Source organism: Sminthopsis crassicaudata, chromosome 2 (genome assembly GCF_048593235.1).
Source record: "Sminthopsis crassicaudata isolate SCR6 chromosome 2, ASM4859323v1, whole genome shotgun sequence".
NCBI lineage: Eukaryota > Metazoa > Chordata > Mammalia > Dasyuromorphia > Dasyuridae > Sminthopsis > Sminthopsis crassicaudata.
In genome coordinates, this window is record NC_133618.1 from 397,907,873 (window position 1) to 397,927,373 (window position 19,501).

General features: G+C 36.9%; 1 protein-coding gene across 2 annotated transcripts in view; it reads right to left on the reverse strand.

The window, feature by feature from the left end:
- PDE6A (phosphodiesterase 6A) overlaps window positions 1-18,391 on the reverse strand; it is a 93,861-nt gene extending 75,470 nt beyond the window's left edge. For both annotated transcript variants that reach the window (XM_074291752.1, XM_074291753.1), the window contains exons 1-5: window positions 17,843-18,391; window positions 12,773-12,925; window positions 7,265-7,354; window positions 6,754-6,894; window positions 2,616-2,690 (exon numbers count right to left, since the gene is read on the reverse strand). In XM_074291752.1, the coding sequence (XP_074147853.1) occupies window positions 2,616-2,690; window positions 6,754-6,894; window positions 7,265-7,354; window positions 12,773-12,925; window positions 17,843-18,316 (933 nt within the window). In that variant the 5' untranslated portion in view covers window positions 18,317-18,391. The remainder of the gene's footprint in view (window positions 1-2,615; window positions 2,691-6,753; window positions 6,895-7,264; window positions 7,355-12,772; window positions 12,926-17,842) is intronic.
- Between the last annotated feature and the right edge of the window lie 1,110 nt (window positions 18,392-19,501).

Below are 19,501 nucleotides of genomic sequence, written 5' to 3' on the forward strand. Positions count from 1 at the left end.
AGCACAGGGTCTGGTGACAGCCTTGGAGGACCAGGCCCAGCTCTGTCACTCCAGAGGGGCCCTTAGCTAAGTCACTTGCTGCTTTGTTTTTGTATCATTATCTCTGTAATGGAGGCATTAGATTATATGATTTCTCAAGTATCTTTTAACTCTGGATTCTGTGATCCTGTTGAAGGAAAGAGATTAGGAAGCAAAAGAAGAGAATGGGGGATATAAGGGAAAGAGAAGGAAGAGGGACAAAGGGTCAGTTAGAGAACAAGCCAGTAACCTGTGAAGGTGAACTGACTTCTCAGTGTGAACAGCAAAGACTCCCAGTGTTTTAGAGCTGGAAGGGATTTTGGAGAATATTTAATCTAATCATACACACACACACACACACACACACACATACACACACACACACTCATACCCCATACTCCCACAGTCTCACACATTAGAAAACATTGAGTCTAATCTTATACACACATAGAGTCTGTTTCATCCTCTCTCTGTCTGTCTGTTCTCTGTCTCTGTCTGTCTGTCTCTCTCATACACACACATATTATAAGACATTTTTTCCAATGCTACACACACACACACACACACACACAGAGTCTCTCTCTCACACATGCACTCACACATCAGAGGACATTTTGTCCGGTGCTACACACATACACACAGAACAGCCCTGTTTTCTTTACCTCATTGCAGACAGAGCAGTGTTTTGAATAACAGTCCAGACTTAACACATCATGAGAATTGTCTGAAAACTCAAGTTGACACTTTTTAGCCCCTTGACCCTAAACAAATTATTCAGCTCTGTCCCTGGACAAATCCTGTGATTAAACTCCCTCTCCCATTGCAGGCTACTCTTCTGAACTTTCTCATTTTAGAGATTTTCTGGAGCTCTGAGAAGTGAGGTGATTGCCTACGGGTCACACATCAGAGGAATACTCAAAACCTTGTTTTTTTTGATTCCTAAACAGGCCCTCTGTACACTGCACTAATCTTCACTGTGAAATGGGAGATAATAATATACTGTTTACCTCACAGAGATGTTGTGAGAAAAGGATATTATGAGTCTCAAAATACTTCAGTGAGTGACCACATTGCACAGATGATAAAACAGATAGGAAAGAGATCTGTCCAAGTTTGTTAGCTGTCCAAGGACTCATAGCCTCAATTGCCTGGCTCCTGACGCCCAGGATATTATTCTTTCCATTGTACGGACCTGCTTCAAACATTTACAAGATGTTGACTCCTTCTCAATTAACCCCAAAAACAAGTCTGATAAAGGCAGGCATGTGGAAGATGAAATTTAAATTGTTTTTCTGAATGGCCCATGGAAGAAAACCCTGACATTGGATTCAGAGGCATCTGCATTATTTATTTGCTGGACCCTGGGCCTCAGTTTCCTTATTTATAAAAGTAGAAAGATTGACATAGGTGGTTTTGAGGTCCCTTCCAGCAACAAAGCCAGTATTCTTTATAATCTAGCCATGGCTTAAGCTCTGTCAACTCCAGGGAAGACTGAAGCCTAAGCTATGGATTAACTGCTGACAAGTCATTGCTGTGTGTAGTTCTGTTGTTCCAGGGCACACTAACTGACCGTGGCCTACGTGTATCAGTATAATTACAAGCAAAAAAACAAAAAAAAACAAAAAAAACCAAACCCGACCCCCCCCTTATCTTTAAGGTTTTAAAGATAACAGTGAACTAGAAAGAGCACTTGAATGGAGGTCAGTTGCCTCTGACTCACAATGTGATTTTAGCAAATCATTTAACTACCCTTCGTTTCAATTTCTACATTTGCAAAATGGAAATAATAATATTTGATTCTCCATTCCATAGAGAAAAAATTGATTCTTCCTCCACCATATCTTTTGTTCCTTCTCTTCATTCACATATCACTAGAAGCACAACCTTGTTCCCTCGCACCTGAAGTTGTAGCCATATTATCTTAATTGGGCTTCAGGGTGGCCATTTCTTTTCCTCTCCTGTCCATTTCTCCCCACCCTATAGATATGCCAATTGACATTCCTAAAACAAATGCACTTCCTTTGCCTAGAAATTCTAGTAGGTTTCTGTAGCCTCTAAGATAAAGTACAAACTCTAGCATCTGACCTTTAAACCCCTCACAATCTACTCCCAGACTATCTCTGTTTATTGCATATTACTTTACTTCCTGAACTCTACATTCTAGAGAAACGAGCCATCTTCTACCTCTATGCCTTTCCTGTTTCTATGTCTATGTTTCTATGTCTGGAACAAAGAATGTGTTCATTTCTTACCCTTATTTTCCTTAAAAGATCAGAATAAATCCCACCTCCTGCATATCATAAATTGCTTAGGTCCGCCTTCTCTCCCTCCTTTTTTAAAATTCCATATATATGTGTATATATGCTGTCTCCCCAGATAGAATATAAACTCTAGGAGGTAAGGGATTGTTTCATTTTAATCTTTGTAGTGTCAAAATCTTGCTAAGTACGTGGCACATAGTAGGTACCTTCTAAATAAATACTCGCTAAATGAATGAAGAAGGAATGGAATAACATGTGTAAAGTGTTAGGAATAGCTATATGAGGGTGAATTCTTGTTCCAGGACAAAGAGCACTTTGAAAATTGTATTAGCTTACCCTTCCATCTGGTGTCTTGGGTCCTGTGTAAGGTGGGGCTTCTCCCATCAACACTGGCCACACATCAAAAAATTCCTAGAAAGAAAAAAGTCATTATGAGGGATTTAAAAATATACCAAAGCAGAAAGCTATGAAGGAAGAAGCATTTGATTCTATATTATGGAGTTTATTTTCCAATTTAAACTATGCATTTTCCTAAAGAGCAAGGATTGTGTGTTACTCCCAGGCTTAGATTTGGAAGAGATCTTAGTGGTCCTGCCTAATTTCCTGCCTTGGGGAAAAGCAGAAAACTGCCCTTCCATGAGCTGTCCTAGGTCTCGAGAGGATTTTGTCCTCAACTCTTATCCTAGGAGACTTCAACATACGTATCAGTATCCTCTCAAGCATCCTAACCTCTCAGTCCTAAACGTTTTCATTTCATATAACTTATTCCTCCATCCTACTCAGCACATACATATAAATATGATGATGCCCTTGATGTTGTCACCTACCACAAATGCACCACTTCCAAATTTCCTTATCTGATCACAATCTGCAGCCATTTCATCTTTCCCTTTGCCTTGAAACCCCAAATCTTGCTCTTTGCTCTCACCATGACCTCCAATCTCTTCCTCAGTCCACCTCAGTTCACCTCAGTTCTTTCCAGACCATCACTTCAGGCACTAGCCGTACTCTCCTTCCTCCTCTGTCTTGAGCCATTGGTTAACCAGTTCAATTCTATTTTAACCACAATGTGTTTAGTCATTTCCCAACTGGTGGACACATGTTTTCTTTCTTTCTTTTTATTTGTTTGTTTATTTTATTCAGTCATTCATTTATTTTGCTATCACAAAAAGGCTTTTACAAATATTTTGGTACATTTCACCTTGTTTTTTGTTTGTTTGTTGTTTTTGTGTTAAATCACCTTCATGTATATAGATCATAGGAAAAGATATTGGAACAATGTGGCCTTGAATTGAATTGAATTAAGTGACCAAATCAAAGGAATACCTGGAATGCAGAAAAATTAATGATGGTTGTTACAAGTAAAGGCTGGGATCCCATGAGAATGTAGCATATCCTAAACTTCTCTTGACTGACCTTAGTTCATGGCCAATCGTGAATAACTAGGAACTGGTTTGTTAAGAGACTGGCTTGACCTTAGCACTTTTACATCATTCTCTGCTTATCTTGTAGCTGTGGTTCCTTCATAATTTATTATCTCTTTCAAAGGGCAGACAAAGGCAAATTTCCTTGCAGGTACTGATTCCTAGATCTACATGACCAGCTTACGTTACTATTCACTCTCTGAATAACTGTAAGGTGATGAGATACATTAAAAAGAAAAAAATAAAACAATAACATTTGTTAATGTCAGCTCCACTAGAGACCTCCTCGGATGTTTCACTGGAGTTCCTCTCACTAAGTTTTCAAAAGTCCTGTGAGCCACCTTGAAATCAAAGCAAATAATTGTTCCCTTAGAACTATTAATACCCAGTCTCTATGCATATAAACTGGGCAGAATTTTCACTATCATTTCTGATAATCTTACCATGAGTATCTTTGGTTGACTTCAGACAGATTTCACCAGCTAGCATCCAAGAGGCTGCTGCTGTACTAATCCACCATGGGAAAATACCAGAAAGTTCAGCCAAATATCCATTTTTTTTTCCCCAGGGAATGTATAATATAGGGGAAAGAAAAGTAGACTTGGATTCAGGAGAGACAGATTTGAATCCTGGCTCTATCACATATCATGTGACCATATATATCATAAACAAATTCACAACCTTTCAGGATCTCAATTTTCTGATCTTAAAAAATAGGGATGCTGATCCTTGCAATTCACACCTCACAAGATAGTTGTAGGGATGATATTGTGCAAGCCATAAAGTGATAGAAATGTCATCTATTTCACTGACTTCTCTTTGGTTCCAAGTCACTGAGATGAATCCTGACATAATTTTTAGCTTCCTCTCACGGAAGGAGAAATCTAAAGGAAAAGTTTGACATTTCCTCTTCTTTCAAGGTTTCTGAAGCATGATAGGGTTTTGGTCTTGAAAGGACCTTGAGAACCCCCAAGTCTCCTCAATCTCTCCATTTTACAGATCAGGAAAATGATACACAGAGAATGGTCATGATTTGTCTAGAATTACAAGAGATAATCATAGTAATGCCAGAATTTAAACCTAGCTCCTCTGACTTCAAATCGGAGCTCTGGACTACATACTGGATATCTAAAGCAACTATAGCAATTATGAGAGCTTATCAAGCCCTGGAAGAACAATAGGCTAACAGCCTTTGACTAGTTTCTTCTCTAAGGTAAACCTGTTAAATGGAACATTTTTAAAGTCCCCTAAGGGTTCATTTGTTCCCTCTGAGGTTGATTGACTCCATTGGAACATGCTCCTGGGATGTTGTTCTTCCAGGAAAGAGCTCAGAAAAAACAGATTTTTTTTTTTTCATATTTAAGCCTAGAGCTAAATTCTTCTGCAATCATAATTCTTTAGAATAATGATGAATCTTTCATATTTGAGCAGTTGAATGTTGGACTCACTACATTAACAGTTGCTTTTTTTGAAGGAATAGCAAAAAGTCTATTTCTGAATCTTACAAATCCTGACTGAGCCTGATTTAAAATATAGTTACTATGGCAGGACAGTGTTAGAGAAACATTCTATTCTTGCCTTGTTTGTGTCGTCTAATCGGCATAAATATAATTTGCATTTTTTAGTTGATTTGTTGATCTGCATGTTTTAATCCCTGAATTCTCAGAAAGCCTAAAACTTCTTGAAGCTTATGAAACTCAGAAACTGCCACCTGATTAAGTTTAGATCTTTGGTAGGAAACAAAACAAACTGTGTAGGACAATGGAGAGAATGCTAGATTTGAGGTCATGGTCTCTGGGATCTGTTTCTCTGTGATCTTTGAAGAATCTCTTAATTTCATTATCTCAGCTTGCTCCTCTGGAAAATTAGGAAGATTGAATCAGACAATCTTAAAGATCTCTTCTTGGGGCAGCTAGATAGTGCAACAAAACAAAGTTGTGTAGGATAATGGAAAAAATGATGGATTTGAAGTCATAGTCTCTGGGATCTGTTTCTATCTCTGCGACCTTTGAAAAATGTCTTAATTTCATTGTCTCAGTTTGCTCCTCTGGAAAATTAGGAAGATTGTATTAGACAATCTTAAAGCTTTCTTCTTGGCGTAGTGGATAGAGTGATGCAATGGATAGAGCACTGATCCTGGAGTCAGGAAGACCTGGCCTCAGACACCTAATATGTACTAGTTGTGCGACCCTAAGCAAGTCACTTAACCCTAATTGCCTCTCAAAAAAACCCCAAACAACAACAAAAAGGTCTATTTTAGCTCTAAGTCCTTCAATTCCAAATTGCCTGAAGATAGCTGGACTAGGGGAGAGGGAGTGAAAGAGGTGGATGCTTCTTGAGGAGGAAGAAAATGTCAAGATTATGACTCTTTCCATTTGTCATTTTCCAAGAATTCAAGTTTTCTGCCCTCTATTATTGTACATTCAACTCAAGTAATTCCCTCTAATACTGGTTTCTTTCTTCCTACCCTTTCTTTTATCTTTGTCTCCTTGTTTCTTTGTTTTACAATAATTGAATAATTGAATTAATTGTAATAATTAAATTACAAATTGAATTGTAATTTGAATAATTGAATTGTTTTACAATTTCTTGTTTTCTCTCCTTGATCCTCTTTTGTTTGCTTTCTCTTCTCTAAAAGACCACAATTCTAGAAGTAAATTTGCCATCATTTATTTATTTAACACACATGAAGGGAATGCTGATGAATAACCGGATTGGGTTACCGGTTATTCATCAGCATTCCCTACTTCCCTTGTTCCTGATAGTAACCCTTTCCCCACCCAGAGGTGTGCTTACTTTTCAGATGGCCCTGGCAAGCTAACTGCTTTGCTGCTACTCAGCCTGTGGGTTGGTCTCTTGCTAGGTGTGGGCTTGTCATTTTTGTGAGAAATATCCCAGCTGTAAAAAGTTGGCCATTATGCAGAGGTCACAGTGTGATCCCAGTTCTCCCAGGTTTTCCCTCAGGCATGTGAGCTGGCTCTGGGAAGATGAATTTCATCAGAATCACACTTAACCTTGACTTATAATGTTTGTTGCACAGACTGCCAAACCTTTTGCTTGGTCATATCCAAGAGTCCCACAGAGTATCTGTCACAGTTGAGAAAGGCACGGACTGTGTAAAGGGCTTTGTGGAACTGTCTCTCGATGTCTGTAAGTTCTTCAAACACTTTGCTCCCAGACCACAGGAGTATCTGTTAATATGAAGGAAATGTGTAAAAAGTTTAAGAGAAGCTATAGCAGCAGCAGCAGTCCCCCAGGTGCAAAGAATTTGGAGCCTCCTTAGTATGAGTTCAGTGCAGTATCATAAATATCCAGTCAGACAGCCAGCATTGGTTGGCACTGACACTGTGCCACTGGCACTAAGTGCCGGGCACTCTAGCAAGTGCTGGATAGATAGAAAGGCAAAAGGAAGTCCTTGTTCTTGAGAAGCTCAAAGAATAATGGGAGAGACAACCCAAATGGCCAAAAAGTCCAGGAGGAGTGGGTTTCTTTTCTTATATCTCCTACATATGTGGCTTAAAAGCCGAGCAAACTAGAGTTTCCTTACATCTGGGTTCTTACCTGGCCCCTGCGGGTTTCACAGTTATGAAGGTAGGATAGATGGAATACCTTCATGAACAAATTTGCAAAATTGAGGTACTTCATTAGAATCTAAAATACAAACAGAATGAGAAGGATGAGAAAGACTTTGAAATTTTTGGGAAAACAGAGATGGAGTTGTTTTTTTCTCTTTAGATGCATTTACAATATTTTTAAAGCAAGTTTTCTCCCAGCAAGTTTATTGTTATACGACAAGGAAATGAAAAAGAGACATTTAGAGAACTGTAATCAAGAGAATGGGACAGAGTGTCCAAATTTAATTTTATCAAGATTTTCCTGCTAACTATGTACATGATACTGTTCTAGTCCCTGAAATATAAGGATGGAAGAAAAATGACAATCTTTCTTTCCTTGATCAGAAGCATGGAAGTGTGTGCTGTCCTCCCTCAAAACTGGAGTAAGTTCCAAGAAACTGTCTAGAAAGAAAATAAAACCCCTAACTTTTATGATAGGTTGTGAAATGGTGCTAAGAAGTATGTGGGATTAAACCTACTCAACCCATTAGATGCATGAATCACTATATTCTTTCTCAGTCAATCACATCCAGATATATGAAAATATTTTCATAAGGATCACCCTAGATGTCATAAAAAAGGCATTTGTGAGTTTAAAAACATCACTCAATAGGTTTATGAGAGAAAGAATAAAGAAAAAATAAACCTAAGCCAAAATCTCAGAAAGCCCTGGCCCTTAACCAAACAGCTCAGCTCACTTCCAAGCTTGGGCGCTGCCCAAGCAACTTCAGTTCTCATTCAAGTCATATCAGGAAACGAGGGGCTGTGAAAGTGTTTTTATTGCCACACCAATAAAAGACCATATTGCCAGAGAATGTAGAAAAAAGTGATACTTAAGGTATAGAAATAGAGGGGACTCTGAAAGGAGCCAGGGAAGGTCTTAAGCATGAAGGTACAGGGAAGGGAGAGGGAACAGATTCTGATAAGGATCTTTTTGGTTTTTACCTTAATCTTGATATCCTTGTCCCAACTATCCCAGTATTTATCTCTCAACATACTAATGAACTCCAAATCTCCCTTAAAGTTAGCAACATGATTTATGACTGCTTACTAGGTGTTAGAGTTCTAATTTGGTTTTGATGTGCAAACCAGATTCTGACTATACTTCTATTAGTTATATAAATGTTGTCAGGCTCTCAGGGAAACCTTAAAGAATCCCCAAATTGTCTCCACACATGTTACAGTTGGCCTTTATCAATAGAGCATTCCTTTCTTTTTATACCCAATTCTCCTATTAACTTGTTGGGCTGTTTTCTCTTTAGTAAATTTAGGGCATTACATACTGTTCTCCCAATGAATGTCTGTCCCTGCAACTCCCCTAGGATTCTCTCTCTTTGTTTCCTATATTGGTTCAGAAGGCCCAAGTGTTTTTGTTTTTCTATATCTTAATAATATCTTCTTGTGTTTCTCTTTCCCCATTAACTCCTCAGAAGAGAACTTTAGAATAAAAAATTCTAATAAAACTCTTAACAAAAAACTAATCAAAAATGATCAAGTATAGGAAAATGGAAACTTTTCACTATTCCATTTGCTTTATGCCTCACATTCATATTTTATCCTGTTTTAAATCTTGCTTGTTTTATTCTTCTTGCTTAATTCTGATGCTATTACTGGTTGCTCTTTCCAGATTCTACTCTTTCCAGGAGGATTGGAAAAGACTTAATACTAATAGTAAACTTCATGGTAACATGGGAAATACTTTATATCATCTTAGAAAAATTGGACCTTATTGATAAGGGACATGTCATCATACCCATCAGAGTAATCCAGATGGATGGTAGTATATCCTATTACAGGAAATAATGGTCTTTGACCTAATTATAGCTTCACAAAGAGGAGTCTGTGCTATGATTGATTAATCCCATTGTTTCTTCATTAATCAATTAAGAGAGGTTATGACAAGCCTTCAGAAAACACAATTGACTAAACCAAGTGACTGTTGGTAAAATCCTTCCTTTTGGTTTACTTGAATATGAGGAAATGGCCTATCAGTCACTATAGGTAAATGGGTTCTGCTTCATTATACTCTTAGACACTGTATTAATTTTTGCACAAACATGTAAAAGGATTCTTTCTAATTGATTTTCTTTGTTTTTTGATGCTTGTGATATTGAAAATGAGCTTTTAAAAATGTTATATTTGTCTTATAGTAATCCATTGTGGGAAGAAGAGGAAGGAGGGTTCAAATGTGGGAATTGTGAGAACCAAAATAATTCATTTGTGAACAACATAATTTTAAAACTTGTTTTATTTTCCTGTAAGTCACCTGATTTCAGAGAATTTCACCTGTTTCACCCTCTCCCAATTCAGAAATTCCCAAATCTATCCTCCAATAAGAAATCAGATTACCATGAGGATTCTGGGAACATGGAAGAGTAAGTCCAAAAATTCCAAGCTCTCCAGATTTCCTCCACAGACAAACAAGATTGTACCTTAGGATGAACTTAGAAGGAAGACCCCAGGACCTGGGTTTAATTGGTATAAAGTGTCAACACCTTTAGGCTAATCTTCCAGATAGCCTATGGAACTGGGATCTGAATCTAGAAAGACTGAGAGAACCTCTAATGATTAGAACATCAGGCCCATCTATGCTGCAGTAAGGTAGCCTTGGATAAGAAGCAACCAGCATACAGGTGAGTATAGAAGCAGCAGGTCAGGGATACTGCTGGTTGCCAGCACTTGTGGTAGGGTGGAGCTTTTGGTTTGGGATTCCAGGTCAGAGGAAAGAGCTAAAGAGAAGCTAGAGGCACTATCCTCTCCACCCAGGATTAGAGGTACTTATACTAATAGTTCTTATTTTTTTAAAATGAACCCAATAGGAAATAGGGAAGGCTGGGTTCATCTTCAGAGGAGTCCAGTGAAGTAAAAAAATGCCTCTTCTACTCCAAAGAGTAATGTTAAATGGCTACCTGCCTCAAAAGAATTTATAGAACTCAAAAAAAAAAAAAAACAAAACAAAAAAACCCAAACCTTCACAAATCAAATGAAAGAGATTAAGGAAAAATTTAAAAAAGAACTATCCAAGAAAAACAAGATTATGGAAAAAAGTTAACCAACTAGAAAAAAGGATACAATCTTAAAGAAAATAATTCTTTGACAGTTAGAATTGGGCAAGGGGAATCCAGTAAAAGTATAAGAGAAAAAGAAATAACAAAATAATATATAAAGAATGAAAAAATAGCACATAATGTAAAATATTTTATAAGAAAAACAACAGATCTGGAGAACAGATCAAGAAGAGAATAATTGGACTATCTGAAAGCTGTGAGCAAAAAAAAGAACCTTGACACAATAATGCAAGAAATAAGCAAAGAAAATTGTCTTAGAGTGATAGAACACTATAAGGAGGAAAAGTAGAAATAGAAAAAAAAAAATCTACCAATTATTACCTCAAAGAGAGCGGTACATGGAAAACACATGGGAACATTATTGTTAAATTTTGTGACTTCCAGATCAAAAAGAAAATTCTACAGGAAATAACCAAACAACAACAAAAAAACCCCAATTCAATATTTGGACCTACAATTAGAACTGTACAAGATTTTTATCAGCAGCTATAATAAAATACCACAGATCCTGAAATAATATATACTAACAACCAAAAAAACTAGGCCTGCAATTAAAAATATTGTATTCATCAAAACTACAATAGTGAACAAAAAAAATGAATATCAACAAACTTGCAGATTTTTAGGATTTTGTCTCAATCAAACCTAAACCCAGAAGAAAATTTAACACTTAAGAGCCAACATCGAAGATTATTTTCAATTGACTCAACAAGGACAAATTGTTTGTTTTTAAATGGAAATGTATACTATATGTTTAAGGCTGACATCAATAACTGAGTAGTTCACAAGAAATACTAGGGCAGAGCTGAGTATGATCTGACTCTAAAAAGCAAAACTATTTAGAAAAAGATAAAAGTATTAATTATGCTATATGAATGAGGTACAGAGGAAGAGCAGACACAGAAGCATTGCGGGGGAGGAGAGCTGATAGTTTTGAAAACCTATTCATATTGGGAATAAATTATATAGGGAACAATATACATGTGTGTGTGTAACATGAAAAGTATATAACATCCTCCAAAATCTTTTTAAAAAGAGGGGGAGTAAGGTCTGTAGATTAATGGGAATGGAATAAAGGGGTAGGGAAAAATTGGGAGTAGAAGATAAGAAGGGATCCATGAGTTGGGAGAAGGTAAGTAATAGCAGACAATAAAATTAAAGGAGAAAACTTAAATGGGATAGGAAATCAAAGATACATACAAACATTATATACAAATTAGATACAAACAAGGATCGGGGTAGAATTTATTAGAAAAATTAAGGAGAACCATTAATCATTGATCTCAAAATCAAATTTAAAAATTCAATCAAGAGAAATCTATATTATATGTCAATTATATTAATACTGTTTTAGATGTATGTCTATATATGTGTAAATGCACACATATATATGTTTGTGTGTGTGGATGTGTGGATGTGAATACCTACACTCATGTATATATGAATATACCCATGATTAACTGTTGCCTGTTGGGGGGAGGTAGGAAGAATGAAAGAGGAAAAAAAGAATAAAGTAAAAAGGGCACAGCAGAGGATAAAAGAATAGCCTGCAAAAAAGCTAAGAAAAGATGGACAGCCATGAATATATAATCTCTTCTATTATTATATATGCTTTCTTGAAATGGAAATTTATTGTTACATATTTTGAATCTTCCCTAATGTCCTTCTGGGCACATGACAATATATATATTTTTTAATTTTCCTTTTATGTTTTTCTTTTTCTATTTTGTTTTTTCTTATTTTGTATTTTCATTTCAAATAAATAAAAATAAAATTTTAAAAAGACACAAAAAAGATTATCTACACAATCCTATATCCTATTATTGTTTTATTTAATATATAAAAATATGTATAAAATCTGAATTTGGGGTCTTTGTATTTATTGAAGGGCCTTTGACTCAGTTTATTATGTATGTTTTGCTAATAAAGTGCATAGCTCAGACTTTGTTTCCTCAATTATAAATCCACTTGTGACACATCATACATACACAAAAAAAGCAGGAAAAAATTTCATTAAATAACCAATTAATAATGACCAATATTACATATTGGTTATTATTATATGTAATATATAAATATGTATAATATGTAAATAACCAATTAAATAACCAAAAAATAACCAATATTTTAATCACACTTGATAATATATGCAATGTTTTATACCTGTAGTTCCCACCCTATCCTACCCTCATCTCTACAAAAAAGACATAAAGGACTTTTTTTTTTCACTTCTTCTCTGGGGCTATTTAGTTTTTAATAATTATATTTTGTTGAATTTCATTTTGGTGGTGTTCATCCATTTACATGATTGTAAATATTATGTACATTATGTTTCTAATTCTGCTTATAAGTGAACTACTTGTTGCTTGTTTCTAACATTTCCTTACCTCTTCATCCCTCTTGGTAAAACATGGTCCATCCACTTTATTCACAGCCATGATAATAGCTACAATATCTTTTCCATTCATTATGGGGGAAGCTAAGATGTTTTTGGTCTTGTATTCCGTGAGTTCATCAACAAAATCACAGAAATGCTCATCCTAAGGAACAAAGGAATAAACGCATGAGTTTAACATTGGGTTCATTAAATGAAAAGAGACAAAACCATTTTTCTTGATCTATCAATTAGTCATCTCTGGATCTTTGTAACAAGAAAGCAAAGGTACAATGGGAATTACTTATTAAGGAATTCATGGGCTCAGAGACTTTTAGAGTCTTTTACATCACAGAAATAATCCAGTGCAACTTTTTCACTTTGTTGATGACATAGTACATTCCAGAGAAAGGAAGTTGATCCAGGCTGCATGACAACCAGTGAGTGGCAGATCTGTTATCAAAAAGCACATTATTGTAGATGTAAAACTGAAAGGGACCTTATAAAGAATATAACCTCCTCATTTTACAAATGAGGAAATTACAAAAAAGGAAAGCGACCTCAAAAGAACGCTTAATCTAACCTTCTCATTTTACCAATGAGGAAATTGAGTTCCAAACAGGTTAAGTGACTTGATAAAGGTCAAGTACAAGAAGTAATAGAACCAGAAGATGAAACCAGGATTTCCATTCCAAGGCCAGCTTTATTTCTCCTGGGTCACACTGCATCTTCTGAGTCAGAGCCTCTGTTGTGGATTCCTGGAAACAAGTTTCTCAAGCATCTATGAGTCAGAGCTAGGAAGAGCAGATTGCATATGCTCCCGGGTCTCTAATTGGCCAATTATTTATTATGTGTTTACAAATAAGTGTAAGCAAAGGGCTTTTTTACAAAGGACTTTTTTGAGTGAGGAAAGTACTAATTAATGGAAAGATCAAGAAAAGTTTCCTTTAGATGAGGGGTTCTTAGGTTTTTTTTTGTTTGTTTTTTGTTTTTTTTTTTTGTAGCTTGGAGTTCTTTAGTGGTCTGGTGAAACCTGTGAATTTCTTTTTATTCTGTGTTTGTAATCAAAGAAAGTACTAAATTTCAAATAGAAGTTAGCAAAATTAAGGATGTATTTTTTCCCCTCAAAATTCCCAGATTCCCAGAATTCTGTTCAAGGGCCGTTTAGGTTTCTGTGGACTCTAAGTTCTTTAGATGGTGACAGATGTACTATCCTAAGAAGGAACTTCATGATTCTATGAAGTTGAAACAAGAAAGGAGTTGCCTTTCAAGGAGTGAAAGACATAATTCTGTGAACAAGGGAGTAGAACAGTTTGGCTAGAGCACAGAATATGAGGGTAAATAATTTGAAAGGAAGTCTATAGACAGATTACAGAGGATTTTGAATGATAAGATTGAGAGTATGGGAAAGTCAAATGAAGATTTTTAAAGAATGGGTGTGATTTGGTCATATTTGTTGTCAATTAGGAAATAGCCAATAGATAAAGAGAGACTGAGATTTTTTTTTTTTTTTTTTTTTTTTATTATATATATATATATATTTTATAATATTATCCCTTGTATTCATTTTTCCAATTTACCCCCCCTCCCTCTATTCCCTCCCCCCGACGACAGGCAATACCATACATTTTACATGTGTTACAATATAACCTAGATACAATACATGTGTGCGAATATCACTTTCTTGTTGCACAATAAACATTAGATTCCGAAGGTACATGCAACCTGGGCAGACAGATATTAGTGCTAACAATTTTCATTCCCCTCCCAGTGTTTCTTCTCTGGGTGCAGCTACCTCTGTCCATCATTGATCAACTGGAAGTGAGTTGGATCTTCTTTATGTTGAAGATTTCCACTTCCATCAGAATACATCCTCATACAGCATTGTTGTTGAAGTGTACAGTGATCTTCTGGTTCTGCTCATTTCACTCAGCATCAGTTGATTTAAGAGAGACTGAGATTTTAAAGAGAAGTAGGACTATCATATAGTTGGGACTTAAAATCACAGGTACAATAGTTGGCTTATGTTAGAAAAAGGACACCTGAAAATTGCCAAACTCAACTCAATTCACTTTAACTGAACAAATCTTTTTCCAAAGTCAAAGGGGATTACAGGCAGAGGCCATCTTCAGGACCATTTGGAAAACTCAGCAACGAATAAGACTTCCAGTCATTGTGATTTGAAAGAGCTTAATACAATTTGGAGTGTGGTAGAAAAAATATTAAACTTGGTATTAGAGAACATGGCTTTGAATTCTAGCTCTACTTTTATGACCTTGAAAAATAATGATGATGATGATGATGATGATGATGATAGTAACCAACATTTATATAGCACTTACTGTGTGCCAGGCACTGTGCAAAGCACTTCACAATTTTATTTGATTCTCCCCAACACTTTAGGAAGTAAGTACTATTATCATCCCCATTTTACAAATAAGGAAATCGAGGCAAAAAGAGTTTAGCTGACTTGCCAGTATCACACTGCTAGTAAGTGTTTGAGGTTAAAGTTGAACTCATCTCTTTTTGACTCCAGATTCAGCACTTTCTCCATTCATGACCCTGCCCCAATGAATAAGTCACTTTCCTCTCTGGGTCTTACTTTTCTCTTTTCTCAAACTCAGTGGCTTACTTTATAAGGTCTTTTTCAATTCATGATCTTACAGTAAACCCATGTTTACTATCATTAACATAAGCCACAGTGCTAGGCACTGGAACTACAAAGTTGAAACAAGACATGGCTCCAGTCCTCAAAGAATTTACAATCAAAGAAATAAAACTATGCATGAATAACTGTAATATAAATCAGAATTGTTTAAGTTAAAAGAGCTGTCCAAAGAGATGTGATGAGAAATTTAATAAGGAAGAGGTCATAGGATCCCAGAGTTACCAGAGTCAAAGTATTCCAAGGATGTCTTTTAATTGGGGTATGATTACATGAACATTCAGTATTAGTCTTAATAATATTGTCTCAAGCTAGTTGAAGGGTAAAGAAATTAGGTTAAGCCTCTCCTGCTATAATTAAACTAGGATTTGAGGCTTTAGCTAACATCTTCATAGGGTATTAATCAATAAACACATAATATATCCTCAAAGTGGTAGTGACATATTCAAAAAGATAGATCTGGCTCTTGTGCTCACAATATATACCACGTAGCCAATTTTGGCTTCAAATTACTTGTGCTTGCATTTAACATGCTAAATGTTTGTTATTATTTCATGAATTCAACCACAGAATGTCAGAGCAACAAAAGATCTTGGAGGACAAATAGTTGAACTCCTTTATTTTACAGAAGAACCAATGAGGTACAAAGAGGGAAGTCTCCAAGCTACAGTCACTCAGTGATGTCATGACAAATAACATTCAAACTCCCATCTTTTACTCCTAGTCCTCTGCTCTTTTGCTATCACACCTCTTACAGAACCCAAGAGTTGGATAGGACCTTGCAGTTTATCTTTTCAGAGCCTACCTGATACACAAATACTCTGTGAAATGCTCAAAAAGAAGTCATACAGCTATTGCTTAAACACTTCTAGTGATGAAGAATTTATTACCACTCAAGAAATCCCATTTAATTTTTTATTCAATTCTCATTGTTGGAGAGTTCTATTTCTTATTGAATGAAAATCTCTTTCTGTGGTGTCTCCCTCTGGTCATAATTGCTCTCTTGTGGGATCCCACAAAGCAAATTTAATTTTTTCTTCCTTGTAACAGTCATGTAGTAGGACATCGCTCTTTGAACTCAGAGGCAGAAGCAGAAGGAATGAGCAGAAAATGCAAAGAGGCAAATTTAAAATTGCCAGAAGAAAATTTCCTCACAATTGAAGCTGCTGAAGAGTAAAATGGCTACCATAGGAGGTGACTTCTTTGGAAGTCTTCAAGCAAAGGCTTTCCAAATCATTTACTAAGCTATATAACCATTGGTATCACTGAATTTCAATTTCCTCACTTGTAAAATTGAAACAATTAGTTCTATCAGTTTTTTATACAATGTAGAGATATCATTTCCCTCTCTCTGGCTCTCTGCTTCCTTCTCTATAAAATAAGAGGCTGGACTAAATAATCCTAAAAGTCATTTCCAGTTCTCACATTCTGTGGTCCTGTGATTGCACATAAATGATTTTTATCTTTATAACTCCAACAAAAAAGGTGTGTAAGCTTCTCCTTTATGTAACTCAGAGTAATTTTCCTCATCCTTTCACCCTGGATGTTCCAAGAAGGACAGGGAGAAAAGACATATTAACAGACAATCTATCTTTGGCCAACAGTTCCAGTACCACTGAAAATCAGAGCCAACAAAGCAACGTGGAAAATGGGACGGATACGATCCAATAAGGAATTATTTAGTCCAACACTTCATTCTACAGAGGAGGAGAATGAAGTCCAGATAGGGCCAATAATTTGCTCACGGTCACACTGATACTAAGTCAGTTCTGACTTCAAATCAGGCCAGCAGAGACAAACCCCAGGGAAGGAGAACTTTACATTTTGAGATTTGAAAATCAATCATTTTTCGAAGACGCAAAGGGTCAGATATAGTCACAGAAGCCAATAAGCATCATAGAGTTGAAGAATTTATGTATTTGCTGAATGGGAAATAGTCTCATATTCTCATTCTCCCAGCCCCCCCAGCAATGGCATAAATATTTGATGTGTCTATTTGCTTCATTCCCACCCATCACACTTGCACAAAATCAGGACTTCTTCATCTTTTTTTGTTTCATGGACCACTTGGCAATCTGCTAATTGCCCACCCATTCTTGTGTAGAAAAAATTCCCCAGGCTCCAGAAATAGTTCCTGCATCAGGGAAGCCACCTGGATAATGCACACCTGAGGGAGAACTCCCCTTTTGCTTCCTTAAGGGATAAGAGCTGGACCACTCTCCTTCCACCTCCATCCCAGACCCGGAAGTCCCCCCAGACATAAAATACCTCTTCTGGGGACTACCTGCCATGGGGGGAGAGGGGAAAAGTTAGAACAGAAGTTTTTGCAAGGGTCAATGCTGAAAAATTACCCATGCACATGTTTTTTATATAAAAAGCTATAATTTTTAAAAGATGTAATTTATTAAAAAAAAATACCTCTTCTGCATTGGGGATGTTGACAAGCTTTTTGGATTGGGCCACATGGCCCACCACCCCCATGTCCAGAGGGAAGACGATCTCTGAATCGGGCATCACCAAGCACTCCTCGAAGGTGGCTTCTGTGTGCACATTGAAGATCCTGGTAGCAAGCTCTCCGATCCCATTCCGGGCCCGGTACATGAAGAGACTCATGCGATCCGCCTGCAGGAGGAAGCACAGCTTCTTCATGAGGTTCATCATGGACTTCTCAGGCTGCAAGTTCTCCTGGAAGTCACGCAGCAGGTCAAACATGATCTCGCTCTCTTCTACACTGGTCAAGGGGTGGAAGTGGCTGAAGTCCACGGCGGCCTCCCGGGCCCCCAGCAGCTCGGAGACCACCCTGGCCCGGAACTGGAGATTGTAGTAGTTCTTGGCGAAGCCGATATTTGAGTCCAGAAACTTCTCCACTTCTTCTGCTGTCACTTCCCCCATCTTTGATGTAGCTCCTGGTGGGTGGGAGAAATCAAGCTGACTTGCAGAGTTTCCTTTCTGACAGCCTTAGCCCTGAGTTAGACACGGTCTGGTCTCCCTGGAGTGGGATCTGGGGCAGGGGGGCACAGATTAGGGGATTAACTACTCTGGGGATTTCATGGGATTATGTCTCAGTAGTCGGACTGAGGAACCTTTCAATCATGTTCCATTGGAGCATATGAGACAGTGCTAGATGCAGGACTGGGGGGAGAGTTACTGATTGTCCAGTGCAAGCCTTTCATTTTGCAGATTAGGAATAGAGGGCCAACATTATTTGCCAATACTTCCCTGCATTGCTTTGTGGGGCTTTTCATCACTTACTGTTTTCTTGCCTCTGCATGTTTCACTTTGCACCATATTGTATAAATCTTTCCATATTTGTCATCTCTTACAGCACGATCATATTCTATAACCTTCCCTTATGACGTTTTATTGAGCAATTCCTGTTTCCATAGTTGTTTTTCCTATCATAAAAGTGCTGCTATCACTTGGGACTATGTCCAAAGGCATACCCTTTGGTCCAGCGGTGTCTTTAACTGGCCTATATCTCAAAGAGATGATAAAAAAGAGAAAAGAACCCCCATGTGCAGAAATGTTCGTAGCAACTCTTCTTATAGTGCCAGGGAAATGGAGTGGATGCCCATCAATTGGGGAATGGTTGGGTAAATTATGGTATATGAAGGTTATGGAATATTATTGTTCTGTAAGAAACGACCATAAGGATGAATTCAGAGAGGCCTGGAGAGACTTACATGAACTGATGCTGAGTGAAATGAGCAGGACCAGGAGATCACTATACACTGTAACAAGAATATGTGATGATCAACTGTGATGGACTTGACTTTTTTCAAGAATGAGATGATTCAAGGCAATTTCAATAGATTTGTGATGGAAAGTGCCACACACATCCAGAGAGAGAACTATGGAAACAAATGTGTATTAAAGCATGATATTTTCACCTTAAAAAAGTGTTGCTATGAATATTTTGAAATATATTAGGATTTTGTTCTTATTAATGACCTCTTTGAGCTATAAGCCTAGCAGTTGGTCAAAAATATGAACATTTTAATAACTTTATTTGCATAGTTTGAAATTGATTTCCAAATTGGTTTTGATTGACAGTTCTACCAATAATGAATTATCAAG